Genomic DNA, 13,165 nt, shown 5'->3' on the forward strand with positions numbered 1-13,165 from the left:
CTGCATGCTTTCCTGGCTGCGCGGGCGAGGCCCTGGAGACTTCCCGGGGCCCGGCCCTCGCCGATCGGGCAGCCGCAGCCCAGCCGCGCCGCGGAGCCCTGCGCCCCGTCCCCAAGAGCCCACCCCGCGCGGCTGCCTTCCTGCCGCCCGCGGCTGCAGTTAGCCCGGGAGGAGGAAGACGGCGTGGAACTCGTTCTTCTCGCCCCCCTCCGCCGACTCCCATCCTTTTCAGGTGGACTTCTTTCTGTTCTTTGGACAGATGGGCTACCGTTTTTCACTGTGATCCTCTCATAGCGCAGGAACTTTGGCTTCCTGCGTTTGATAGATAACTGCATGTTCTGTACAGTCTCTCTTCTGTATGTTTCGATACGTGACAGACTGCCCAGTGTGACTTTCAGGTGTCTCCTTATTGAAAAGGAAGATATGTGAGGACCTAATATTTTTATCAGGCGTTTTACCAGCTGGCTGCAAATTATTTACCCTCGAAGTAACCGGCGACGTTTGTAGTTGACTGATTGGAGCTGTAGTTCTATACCTAAAAGTTATGATTTCAGCTTCTGGTTTGGCATTTTTTCACGTATGGGAATTTGCCCTCATTTATAGTTTTTTTCTATTTATGAAGAATAGTAGCATTTGTAGAACTTCTCTTTTAGACGTGTAAATGCTGTTTAGTATGGACAAGTGCAGGAGGCATTAAGGTAGTAGAGATAAGTGATTTGTTGATGATGGAGGAAGGGTTTTATAGAGTTATGTGCTTATCTGAGGGCAGAATTCGTTAGCTGAAACACATAAAATTGGACTCCCAGTGGTAGGATTAATGTGAGGTATAACTGTTGTGTGGTATTGTGGCACTTTGCTTATAGCAAGAAATGAGCTTTCAATTCAATTTTGAAATTGTGCCAAGGCTAACACTTTTATGCAGATAAGTCCCAGATGGAAATCAATCTTGCCATTACAAAGTAAATGTGAAAATGTCAGTTTGCCTAAAATGATAATGCAGTCTGGAGGTGTTAGTTGAAGTGAGAAATCTTGAGCTTATTCTTCATTTTTTTCAGTTGTTTTGCTTTTGCTAGCTGTAAAGAATATTTTCTGCTACTCGTGTGTGGTTTTAATTTAGTGTAACTTGAATACTAATGGTCTGTTTAAAAATTCTACATCATTCTTTAATCCAGATTAAATTCTAGTTGATCCTCCCGAATGGGAAAAAATGCCATTAACTTTACCTGTTTGTTAAAATATAGTACCAGCTTTTATTGAAGGAGTCTTTGTCATAACCATTTTGCCAGTGTCATCCATTTGCAGTGTAAAAAAGGTATGTTGCAATAGTAAAAGAATTCAAAAAATTATTTTTCCATATCTAAACTTAAGCAATATTCAAAATAGTGGGTTTCCTGGCTAATAATCCTGGCATATAATCGGTGTATACTACTCGTATAGTGTATAATTTAACTATCTATTGAAAAATGCATTTAATTTAGAAACTCAGGAATCTGTCTTTCCCTTGTCCAAAAGTGGGAACAGAAGTATTGTTTACCATCACTTACTAGGTAGCAGTGACGGTTAATGTGGGAAGTGGCAGTTTTGGCCGGAGTGGCAGCTCTGGTGGCATTTTTGGCCATTGTATGAGTGACAGTGCCACTGAGGGCACAGAGCTAGAAGATATAAAAAGAAGAATCTGGTGGTCACTGGCCATGTATAAGTGAGGTATGAGAAGCTGTTTCTGTGTATTAAGTTTCTATAAGTTGGGTTTTGCCGAGTGTTTTTTTGTCTTTCAGGAATAATTTAAGATTATTTATTTATACATTTGCTTCCTCCACTAGACCATAACCTTTTTGAGGGCAGTTATTTTTTTTCAGTCATTCATTCCATCAGTTTGTCAACGGATAAATTTAATTTATGCCTACCATGTGCAGGCACTGTTTTAAAATCTGAAGATGAGCAGATAACTTTCTCTCTTGTGTGAGAAACATAGCGCTATTAAGGAGTAGGCTATATTATAGCATGCCAGATAGTATTACGTGCTGTGGAAAAAAAAATAAAGCGGGTAAGAGTCTTAGAGAGTGAGAGGATGACAGTTTAAAATAGGGTAGTCTGGTAAGTTCTCACTGAGAAGGTGGCATTTGAGCAAAGACTTGAAGGAGGTAAGAAAGGCAGCCTTGCAGATATCTGGGGGAAGAGCATCCCAGGTAGAAGGAGCAGCAAATGCAAAAACCCTGAGGAGAGCGCCTGTTTGAAGAACCCCAGGAACTTGTACATAGCAGGAGCAGACTGTGTAAGGGAACATTAGTTGGAAGTGTCTGTTTGTGTAGGGCGTCATTCTATTCTTGCTGCCTGGAATGTCCTTCCTTTCCATTGCCACGAGTACAAATTCAACCCCTTGTTCTAGGCCCAGCACAAACATCACCTAAACATTCGGTGAAGCCTTTGATCTTGCTCAAAGCCTCCTCATGGTTTTTAGGATTTTTTTCGTCTTTGTTATGACAGTATTCTCGTTCACAGCCTATAATTCCTCGTGGCAGCCATCCTATAGAATACTTGAAGGAACGTATCAGATTTTAGGTATATTTTTGTCATTCTAAGCAGTCAACACTGAGTCTTGAACATAGAAAACTCTCTAACTCTTTGCTAAATGCATTTATTTAGAATCTCCTAGCTTGGGATAGAGTTGGGATTGGTTAACTTGCTGAGTTTCCTTCTGTCTCTTAAAATGTAGTCCTTCACTAACTAGAGGTTTTAAGAATCTCTGCCTTTAGCATAAAAGTAATGATGGAGTATCTGTTACTCAGCTGTTTCTGTTTTAAGAGGTCTCTAAGAAGTATATGTCCAATATGAATAAAAATATTGAGTTTAATTTATTAAACAATATCTAGAGGTGTGACTGAGCTAACAATTCCGTATACTGGCAGGATGCTGAGGTTTGAGTCCAACCGTAATCGTTTAACACTGAGCAGTTTAAAAAATGTTTAACCATTTGCCAACAAGTTTATCCTACTGCACTGCATTTTCATTCCTCATGTATCTCCCTCAAATATAACAACTTACATATTCATCTCTGCCCTTTAACAGTGCACATTTCCATTTCATGCTGTAATACATTGTTAGATTTGATTGTGGCTCCAAGCTGTTATATGTGAGAAATATGAAGTTACACACCTGTTTTGCTAAACAGAAGTTTTGGTTCATTCTGCTAGAGTCAGACATTACGAATTCAAGTGTGGGCTGGGTGCCATGGCTCATGCCTGTAATCTCAGCACTTTGGGAGGCCGAGGCAGGCGGATCACCTGAGGTCAAGAGTTCAAGGCCAGTGTGGCCAACATGGTGAAACCCCATCTCTACTAAAAATACAAAACTTAGCCAGGCATGGTAGCGCACGCCTATAAGTGCAGCTACTCGCTCCGAGGCTGAGATAGGAGAATTGCTTGAACCTGGGGAGGTGGAGATTGCAGTGAGCTGAGATCGTGCCACTGCATTCCAGCTTGGGTGACAGAGTGAGACTCCATCTCAAAAAAAAAAAAAAAAATTCAAGTCTGGACTCAAAATGCATTCCTTTTTGTTTTTGCCTTCTATATCCTTGGTCTATGACTGCACAAATTCAAATGTTTTGCTTGGTTTGTCTTTTTAAGTTGATAGTTAGCTTCAGCGACTTGGCAACAGTAACGTTTAGTCTTTTGATACTTACCTGACAGTATTTGTGCATTACTGTAAATAACTAATGAGACTTATATTTTATAAACCAAATATATTTTTACATAGCTATCTAACAAAAAAATCCCTTGGGTTATGATTCCATAGTGTATCCTCTGGTGAATTACTTTTAAAACATTTTTCTTTTTTTATAGAGAAAAGGTCTCACTATGTTGCTCAGGCTGGTCTTAACCTCCTGGCCTCAAACACTCCTCCAGCTTTGGCTTCCCAAAGTGCTGGGATAACAGATCTGAGCCACCATGCCTGGCCTGTGAATTACTTTTATAAAGTGGAAATGTCTTTCTTTTGTGTGAATTATCTTAGTTGTTTCTTCAGATATAAAATACTGTGTGTATGTATGCATGCGTGTGTACACACCACACACATATGAAGTGCAAGCAGGAAAATTTTCAAATTAACCTATATGAGTTGCCTCAATTTTTTTAATAAACTGTATTTAATTAAACTGTTAACTAAATGCAAGCCTTAGGAGGAACTCTAAGATTCTTCTCGTTTTTTTTTTTTTTGAAAATCTTAACATAAAAATACAAAGTGTTGAAAGTATAGATAACTTCTTTTTTCTTTTAAAAATATCCCTTAAAAAGATCCATCCACGTTCACTGATGTCTTTTTTTAGTGACTATTAAGACGTTGTGGCAGATGGGATAATTAAACTTATGTCTGTGATCAAGACAGAATTATCAACACTCCTGAGTATGAGGGTGTTAACACATACTAACACACGGCATTTCAGCTTTTTGTTAAAAAGAAAATTCCATACGATTTGGTTTCCTTCCATATTAGTTATAATGCGTTTGTCTGCATAAATTGGGTTTTATGTAGCCTGACTCAAGTGCTTAGAAAGAACTATGTTATGTACATTATAAGAAGTGCAGAGTAGTAGGCCGATTCCAAAAGTATTTGATTCAGCAAATCAATGACTTTATTGTAGATCCAATTTCTTTCTCTTTCTCTGCTTTACTCATCACAAAATTACTATTATCCAAAGGCTGTTTTTCTCCTTTGGTAATCAGTTCAATTCAGAAAGAGACAACTATCTGTTTCTGCAGTCCTGGACTGTGTCTTTCCCTTCATTCTGGTTAGACCCACCCAAGACCAATAATATTAATAGCTTACCCTAATCAAGATCCAACTTTGGATTGGAGCTGACGATGAGAGTGAAAACGGGAATAAAATGGATATTCTGTTGGAAAGACGAAAGAAAGGAGTGGATGGTGGGTAGGCAAACAGGGGTCTGCTATTTCTTCTTCTAAACTTTTAAAAAAATATTTATTTTTATAGCCGGGTACAGTGGCTCATGCCTGTAATCCCAGCACGTTGGGAGGCCTAGATGGGAGGATTGTTTGAGCCCAGGAGTTCAAGACAAGCCTGGGCAACGTGGCAAAACCCTGTCTCTATACCAAAAATACAAAAATTAGCGAGTCATGTTAGCACACACCTATAGTCCTAGCTGCTTAGGTGGCTGAGGTGAGAGGATCACTTGAGCTCCGGAGATCAAGGCTGCAGTGAGCTGAGATTGCGCCATTGCGCTCCAGCCTGGGAGACAGAGGAGACCCTGTCTCAACAAATTTAAAAAAATATATGTTTTTATTGAGGTATAGATGACAAAAAAAAATTACATATATTTACCGTGTACATGTTATTTTCGTATATGTATATATTGTGAAATGGGTAAATCAAGCTAACTAACATATCTATCACCACTATTCCCTCTTTATTAGCTTTTAATATATATTAGTTTTCTGAAATTTTAGATTGCTTCTGAGGTTGTTAATATCAGGAATAGTTCCTTGTAATATGCAATACTGAACATGTGTCACAATAGATCTTAATTTCAGGTTTTCCTTATATCAAAGTATCCTCGAAAAACCCAAATGCTTATACGTTCACAGTTTTTATGTGGAGTATGCTGGAAAACTTGCTTTTTAAAAATTAAGATTAAACCTTTTGAATATTTAATTGTAAAGGAGGAAATAAAGTCTTCAAAGTTAAAATGATTTTTGGTTATGAGGTAAGTGTTATAAATAGCACAATGTTATAGGTCATTTCATAGCTTTTCTAAAAGAAGGCCTTACATGACGTACCTATATTATATTCTTTAGCAAAGTTGTTTTCGATTTTAAGTAAGTTTCTTTTTTTGTGACTATGTGGAAAATTAAATATTAAGGCCACTAAGGTCATTCTTGATTTTACCACAGACAGATAATTATTAACACTTAGTGTATTTCCCCCTGGTCTTTATTTTTCTTTTCAGAATGTCCTGGTGAATAGGATATACCTTTTAGACATTAATAACAGAAATAAATGCTTTGAAGCTGATGATGGATTTATTAAACATTGTGGCTTTAAGATAACTGAATATGTTAATGTTCAGCCACTCTCGTTAAAATTAAATAAAGACAGTATATGTTAATAGCACATTAATAATTTGCATGTTTTAAGAAATGTGTATATATCTTTCTTTTGTATAAAATTAAACTTACCTATGTAACCTGAGGTTATCAGTGTCCTTGTCTTTTTCGTTCTGAAAGGAAATCTTTGCTAATTTTTGTTTGAAAGTCAAGAGTTCATTCTTACCTTTAGCACTTAGAGTCTTTTTTGTACCTGTGGATTATGGATTTTGTCACTGCTGTTTATAATTCAAGGTGATTCTGAGTTGTTACCATCTAGAGGGCCCAGTCCCCTTCCAACTTCTTGTTGTATAAAACTGTCACATTAGGCTAACTAAACACATTCTTTCCTCACCCATCTGCCTTTTCAGTTTTCCTCTCATCAAATCCTTTGAAGTACAATATAGTTAAAACAGCTTTCTTTGCTGAAGAATCAAGCAACTCTTAGAAGGATATTGAAGTGAATAAAGGACAATTCTAGCTAATAACTGTTTTCTTAAGACTCCAAGTGGAGGAAGCCCTTGTAGAGTTAGGCCTCTGACTAGGCCTTCTAGAGATAGGCCTCTGGGAAGAGGGGTGGTCTTTCTGGATACTTTCTGATCTGTCTCTCCATTACACTCTTTCTCTTTTCCTGTCCATATCCTTTCAAGTATTTATTTGTTGTTTGTATGGCCCTATTCTAAGCACTAGTAATACAGTGATGAGTAAGACAGATGTCACCCTTGCCCTGTGGGTTTACATTCTGGTGATAGGAGATAGGCAGTAAATTATTTAAGATTGTAATTAGTCTGAAGACAAATGAAACAGTATAAGGGAATAAAGCTTGATGGAGGAAAGCCTATATTAGATCGGGTCATTGGGAATACCTCTTTGACGACCTGACATTTGAGAGGAAAACTGAATGAGATAAGAGAGGAAGAATATGAGAACAGCAACGAAAAGAATGTTTCAGGCAGAAAGAGGTGCAGTGTCCCTCAAATGGGACCACACTTGATGTGTTCAGGAATAGCAAGAAGGCAAGCTGAGAAATCACGGGGAAGAGAGGCAGGAGATGAAGCTAAAGAGAACGATGGGGACAGATCATGCCGGTATGCCACACCGTGCCCCTTCTTGACATAATTCAGTTTGATGACATCATGCCCAGCATGTTCTCCACAAGAGGAGATACTCCTCTTTGAATCACACTTGGATTTTGCCATTTAAACAGTGCCTCTGCAGAAGGGGCAGTGAGGCTCTCCTCTGATTAGTTACTTTCTTCTCTACCCAGTTATTGTTAGGCTCTGTAAAGATGGTGTTGCTAGGCCAGTGAATGAAGGTAAAAGTCAGTGCATCAAAACCAGGCATGGTGTGTGCCTATAGTCCCAGCTACTTGGGAGGGTAAGGTGGGAGGATTGCCTGAGCCCAGGAGTTGAGGCTATGCCAGGCAACCATAGCAGGGCCCCTGTCTCCTAAAAAAAAACAAAAATAAAGGAAACAAAAAACATGAGTGCTCCAGTTCTGTATAGCCTCTCTATCAGTGAGACCTGTGATCAAGCTTTCGTAAGTCACCTGTGAAGTAACAGAACTCAAGAAGAAAACCATTTTTTTCTTAGCTTATTGTCTTAATTATATGTGAATAGAGTTTATGTGAAGCCCACTAGACCCACCTCTATTGTGCTGAAAAGCATTTACATTTTTCCACTCTTGCAAGCCTGGTGTAATTACAAGAATCACTTGCTGTCAGTCACAGTTCTCTTTGTTACTCAGGAGGAAAGGGCTATCTTTTAATATTCCAGACCCATTGAATTGTTGTGATTACCTTGTGCTTACTGAGGAAGAGTACTAGTTGATTCTACCGCATACATATCCTGCTATTTCCTGTCATTAATATATCTTAGTGTGATATGAAAGGGTTATAAAATAAATTTTATTGTAGTAAAAAATATATAACATAAAATATCATTTTAACAGTTGCAAGTGTACAGTTTTGTGGCATGAAGTATATTCACATTGTTGTGTCACCATCACCACCATCCATCTGTAGAACTTAGTCTTTCCCAGCAGAAACTCCTTACACATTAAACACTAACTTCCTATTCTCCCCTTCTCCTAGTACCTGGCAAACACCATTCTACTTTGTGTCTCTATGAATTTGACTGCTCTAAAAACCTCATATAGGAGGAATCATGGAATTTTTGTGTTTTTGAAACTGGCTTTTCTTTTAGCACGTCTTCGAAGTTCACTCATGTTATGTAGCATGTATCAAAATTTCTGTAATTGTTAAGGCGGAATAATATTTCATTGTATGTGTGTACATATCATCGACCTAAAAGGAAGAGGCTGAAGCACAAAATAGGATTCAAAGAGTTTACTTGAGCCAAAATGAGAACAGTTGCCTGGGAGACTCAGACTCAAGTATCCTTGGATATGAGCTCCCTTTGGCCATTGTTACAAGCAGGTTTGTGAAGGCATTAAATAAAGGGGACATGGAGTGGGCTGATACTAAGTTGTCTGTCAGGAATTCTCACTAGTTTATAGAAATAACTTTGGTTAATGATTGACTAACATTGTTGAGATGCAGGGAGTTGTTTATAGTGTGTGGTGCAGCATTATTAGGTTATTTTCTAGTTACTTGTGGCAGTGTAAAGCAGTTTCAATAGATAAATATTTCTCATAGCTCAAAGGAGAGAAGTAGGATGTGATTGCTGTCACATTTTAATGCCTTTCTGGGCCAGATCATTTAAAAGGACTTGCATTCCTCAGATAAAAGTTTCTTTCTCAATGCCGTATTTTGTTTATCCGTTTGTCAGTGGAAACTTGGGTTGCTTCCATCCTTTGGCTATTATGAATAATGCTGTGAACATAGATGTACTGATATCTGTTTCAGTGCCTGCTTTTACTTTTTATAGGTACATACCTAGAAGTGGAATTGTTAGATTATACGGTAATTTTATGTTTTGCTTTTTTGTGGGGAAGCGGCACATCATTTTCCACAGTGGCTGTACCATTTTACATTCCCACCAGCAATGCACAAAGGTTCTAGTTTCTCTACATCCACGTTATTTTTTGTTTTTTGAAAATAGCCATCTTAATGTTTATGAGGTGGTGCCTCATTATGGTTTTGATTTGCATTTCTTTAGTGACTAGTGCTGTTGTGGATCTTTTTGTGTGTTTATTGACCATTTGTATATCTTTGGAAAAATATCTATTTGAGTCTTTTGCCCATTTTAATATTCAGTTGTTTGTTTTTGTTGTTAAGTTGTAGGAGTTTTAAAAATATATTCTAGATATCAGTCTCCTGTTGTATATATGATTTGCAAATATTTTCTCTGATTCTGTGGTTGCCTTTTTACTCAGTCTCCTGTTGTATATATGATTTGCAAATATTTTCTCTGATTCTGTGGTTGCCTTTTTACTCTGTTGATAGTGTCCTTTGATACACACAACTGTTTAATGAGATTTAACTTACATTTCTGTTGTTGTTGTTGTTGTTGTTGCTGGTGCTTGCCTTTGGTATCATACCCAGAAAATATTTTTTTAATTACTATATAATAGTACATTGTGTAGTATACTATAATTTAACCAATCAATGTGGACTTCAATTTTGAGTAAGGTTTTTTGATGAGATTAAGAGAATGGTTGTGGAGCTTGACATACAAAGACTTAGTAATTGTTGTGTAAATAATATTGATTACTTTTATTACTGCTTGTTACTTTCTACTTCTAATTGGAAGATCATGTAGTCAGTCATAGGACTATAGAACACACCAGAGATTGTTCTCAAATACTCTTTGTGTTTTCTCAGAATGAATTATCTCTTTTATTTTATTTTTTTCCAAAAACCCCAGTGTTTAAATTATATGGGCCCTGTTTTGGTAAAAGGCAAAAGGTTTGTAAGATCTGAAGAGAAACCAGAGTATGTGGGCCCTGTTTTGGAATGAACTTGCTGCTTATAAAATGGAAAGTCCTCAAACACTCTTCCTCAGAAAAGTTCTGTAAGAAGACTTTTATAGGAGAAAGTATGGCTGTAAAAGTTGCCCCAGCTTCTTTCATTTTCTCTGAGAAATTAGCTAACCTTTTAAAAAAAAATCTTAATTAAAATATAGCTCTCACATGCTATAAGATTCACCCATTTAAAGTATATAATACAGTGGCTTCTAGAATTATATCATGGTTGTGCAACCATCGCCACAATCTAAGTTTAGAACATTTTTGTCAAACTAAATGAAATTTAGTAACTATTAGCAGTCACTCTTCAATCCCCACTCCCCACTGTCCCTGGCAACCACTAATCTGTTTTGTTTCCGTAGATTTTTCTATTCTGAACATTCTATATAAATGGAATCATGAAATATTACAGTCTTGTGATTGGCTTCTTTTACTTAACATGATGCTTTCAGGATTTGCCTATGTTGTAGCATATATTAATATTTCATTACTTTTTATAGCTAAATAATATTTTAGTATGGAGAAATATATATACACTGTATCTTGTTTGTCCATTTATCAATTGATGGACATTTGGGTTGTTTCCACTTTTTGGTTACTATGAATAATGGTGCTATGAACATTCATGTATGAATTTTTCTGTGACCATATGTTCTCATTTCTCTAGGGTATATAACTGGGAGTAAAATTGCCAAATCATATGGTAAGAATATGTTTAATTATTTGAAGAAATGCCAGACTATATTCTAAAGTGACTGTACCATTTTACATTCCCACCAACAATGTCTGAGGGCTCCAGTTTCTTCATATCCTAACCAACTCTTGTTATTGTTGGTTATTTTTATTCTAGCTGTCCTGATGGGTATCAAGTAGTATCTTATTGTGATTTTCACTTACATTTTCCTGATGACAGATGATGTTGAACATCTCTTCATGTGATTATCATCTATTTACATATCTTTTTGAAAGAAATATATATTCAAATCCTTTGCCTGTTTTTAAGTTGTCTTTTTATTATTGACTTGTAAGAGTTCTTAATATACTCTAAGTGCAGATCCTTTGTCAGGTATATGATGTGCATGTATCTCCTCCCATTCCATAGGTTGTCTTTTTACTTTCTTGCTGCTATCACTTGTAGCACAGTAGTTTTGAATTTTAATATCATCTAGTTTATCTCTTTTTTTCTTCACTTGAGCTTTTGGTATCCTATCTAAAAAATCTTTGCCTACTCCAAGGTCAAAATCTTGTAACTGTGTTTCCTTTCAAGAGTTTAGTAGCCTTAATTCTTATACCTAGGTCTGTGGTCCATTTCAGGTTAGTTTTGTGTATGGTGTGAGGTGGGGATCCAGTTTTATTCTTTTACATGTGGATATTTAGTTGTTTGAGCACCATTTGTTGATTATTCTTTCCCTATTGAATTGCCTTGGTACTTTACTCCAAGGTTTCCTCCCAAATTTTACCTTGTTCTTGGAGTTCTTAGACCTTCCAGCTGCCACCATGGTTGACTCTCTAAATATTTCAAACTCAGTCTGTCACCTTCTCAGCTTTTTGTTATTTCAGTAATAGAGTGTTTGCCATTGAAATTGGGAAATATTTTAATATGTGTCTTTGTTCATTTTGTGCTTCTATAACAGAATACTTGAGACTGGGTAATTTATAGTGAACAGAAATTTATTTGGTTCATGGTTCTGGATGCTGGGAAGTCCAAGGTCAAGGAGCCACGTGTGGTGAGGGCCTTCCTGCTGCATCATAACATGGTGAAAGGCATCACATGGTATGCACACGTGGGCAAGTGTGTGAGAAAACTCGCTTCGATAACCCACCCACTCCTGTAATAATGACCTTCATTCATTCATGAGAGCAGAGCCCTCATGACCGTATCACCTTTTAAAGATCTTACGTTTTAACACTGTTGTGTTGGAGATTAAATTTCCAACACATGAACTTTGGGGGATACATTCAAACCAAAGCAGAATGGTTGATGGTGGTTTAGGGCGTTAATTATACCTGCCATTTATTGAGTACTTTTTTGTGCATGCTAAGCATTTTTTATACATTGTAAGAGAAAATAGGAGAGAATTCTTCTCTAAAGAAATTTAATGAGATATCTTGGAGAGTTCTAATTAAGTTACTATTGTAAGTGCCCCAGTCTCTTCTTGTTTGGGATTTGAGGATACTATCCTGATTGCTGGTTCTTTGCACACTCTGGCTGAAGTTAGGCCTGCCCATGTACACAGAGTCTCCAGCCAGACTTCTTAGGAGAGGCCTTGACAGAAAACACACTGACTGAATTTTCTTTGCTAGGGTCTTCTCTTTTTCATGATTCCTAAATGTTTGGAGTGCTCTGAGGCTTTGTCCTCAGACATCTCTTTTTTTTTTTTTAAGTGCAACATAAACTATTATTATTCTTCATATATTTTCTTGATTCTGTGATTTTGTCCACATTTTACTTCTGCCCTTCATGTAACTTCATACTCCCCATTCTCTATATTTTTGAATTCTACCTATTCTTTAATGCCCTTCCTCAGTATTTGTCACTTTTCTTTGAAGATGACAGTCTTGCTGCTCAAAGTCATTGTTCCTCTTGACTTCTTACAGTATGTTATTTGTACTACTCTTATGTCAGAAATCGCCCTCTACCTTTTATTATAAAGTTATTTTCTATATATGTATGCTTATATATGTGTGTGTGTATACATGTATATATTTTATATCTATCTATCTATCTATCTATCTGTCTATCTATCTATCTCTATCTCTATCTCTATCTCTGTCACCCAGGCTGGAGTGCAGTGGTGCAATCTCGGCTCACTGCAACCTCCACCTCCTGGGTTCAAGCGATTCTCCTGCCTCAGCCTCCTGAGTAGCTGGGACTACAGGCATACACCACCATGCCTCACCACTTTTTTTGTATTTTTAGTAGAGATGAGGTTTCACCATGTTGATCAGGCTGGTTTTGAACTCCTGACCTCAAATGATCTGCCTGCGTTGGCCTCCCAGAGTGCTGGGATTACAGGCGTGAGCCACCGTGCCTAGTCCTATTTTAATATTTTTATTCAACCAAGGCCTTGCTCAGCCACCTAGGCTGGAGTCCGGAGGTATATCACGGCTCACTGCAGCCTTGATCTCCCTGGGCTCAGGTG

At 37.4% G+C, this 13,165-nt stretch overlaps 1 protein-coding gene across 7 annotated transcripts in view; it reads left to right on the forward strand.

Moving 5' to 3' along the window:
- Positions 1 to 13,165, forward strand: part of AP3S1 (adaptor related protein complex 3 subunit sigma 1) — a 73,322-nt gene that overhangs the window by 927 nt on the left and 59,230 nt on the right. The window contains exon 1 of one of the 7 annotated variants that reach the window (XM_055387467.2): positions 10,689 to 10,725. The exons of the other annotated variants lie outside the window; for them this stretch is intronic. Within the exon in view, the coding sequence (XP_055243442.1) occupies positions 10,723 to 10,725 (3 nt within the window). The 5' untranslated portion in view covers positions 10,689 to 10,722. Of the gene's footprint in view, positions 1 to 10,688; positions 10,726 to 13,165 lie in introns of those variants that run through there. 7 annotated transcript variants of the gene reach the window in all.

The sequence above is a fragment of the Gorilla gorilla genome, chromosome 4 (genome assembly GCF_029281585.2).
Source record: "Gorilla gorilla gorilla isolate KB3781 chromosome 4, NHGRI_mGorGor1-v2.1_pri, whole genome shotgun sequence".
Classification (NCBI taxonomy): domain Eukaryota; kingdom Metazoa; phylum Chordata; class Mammalia; order Primates; family Hominidae; genus Gorilla; species Gorilla gorilla.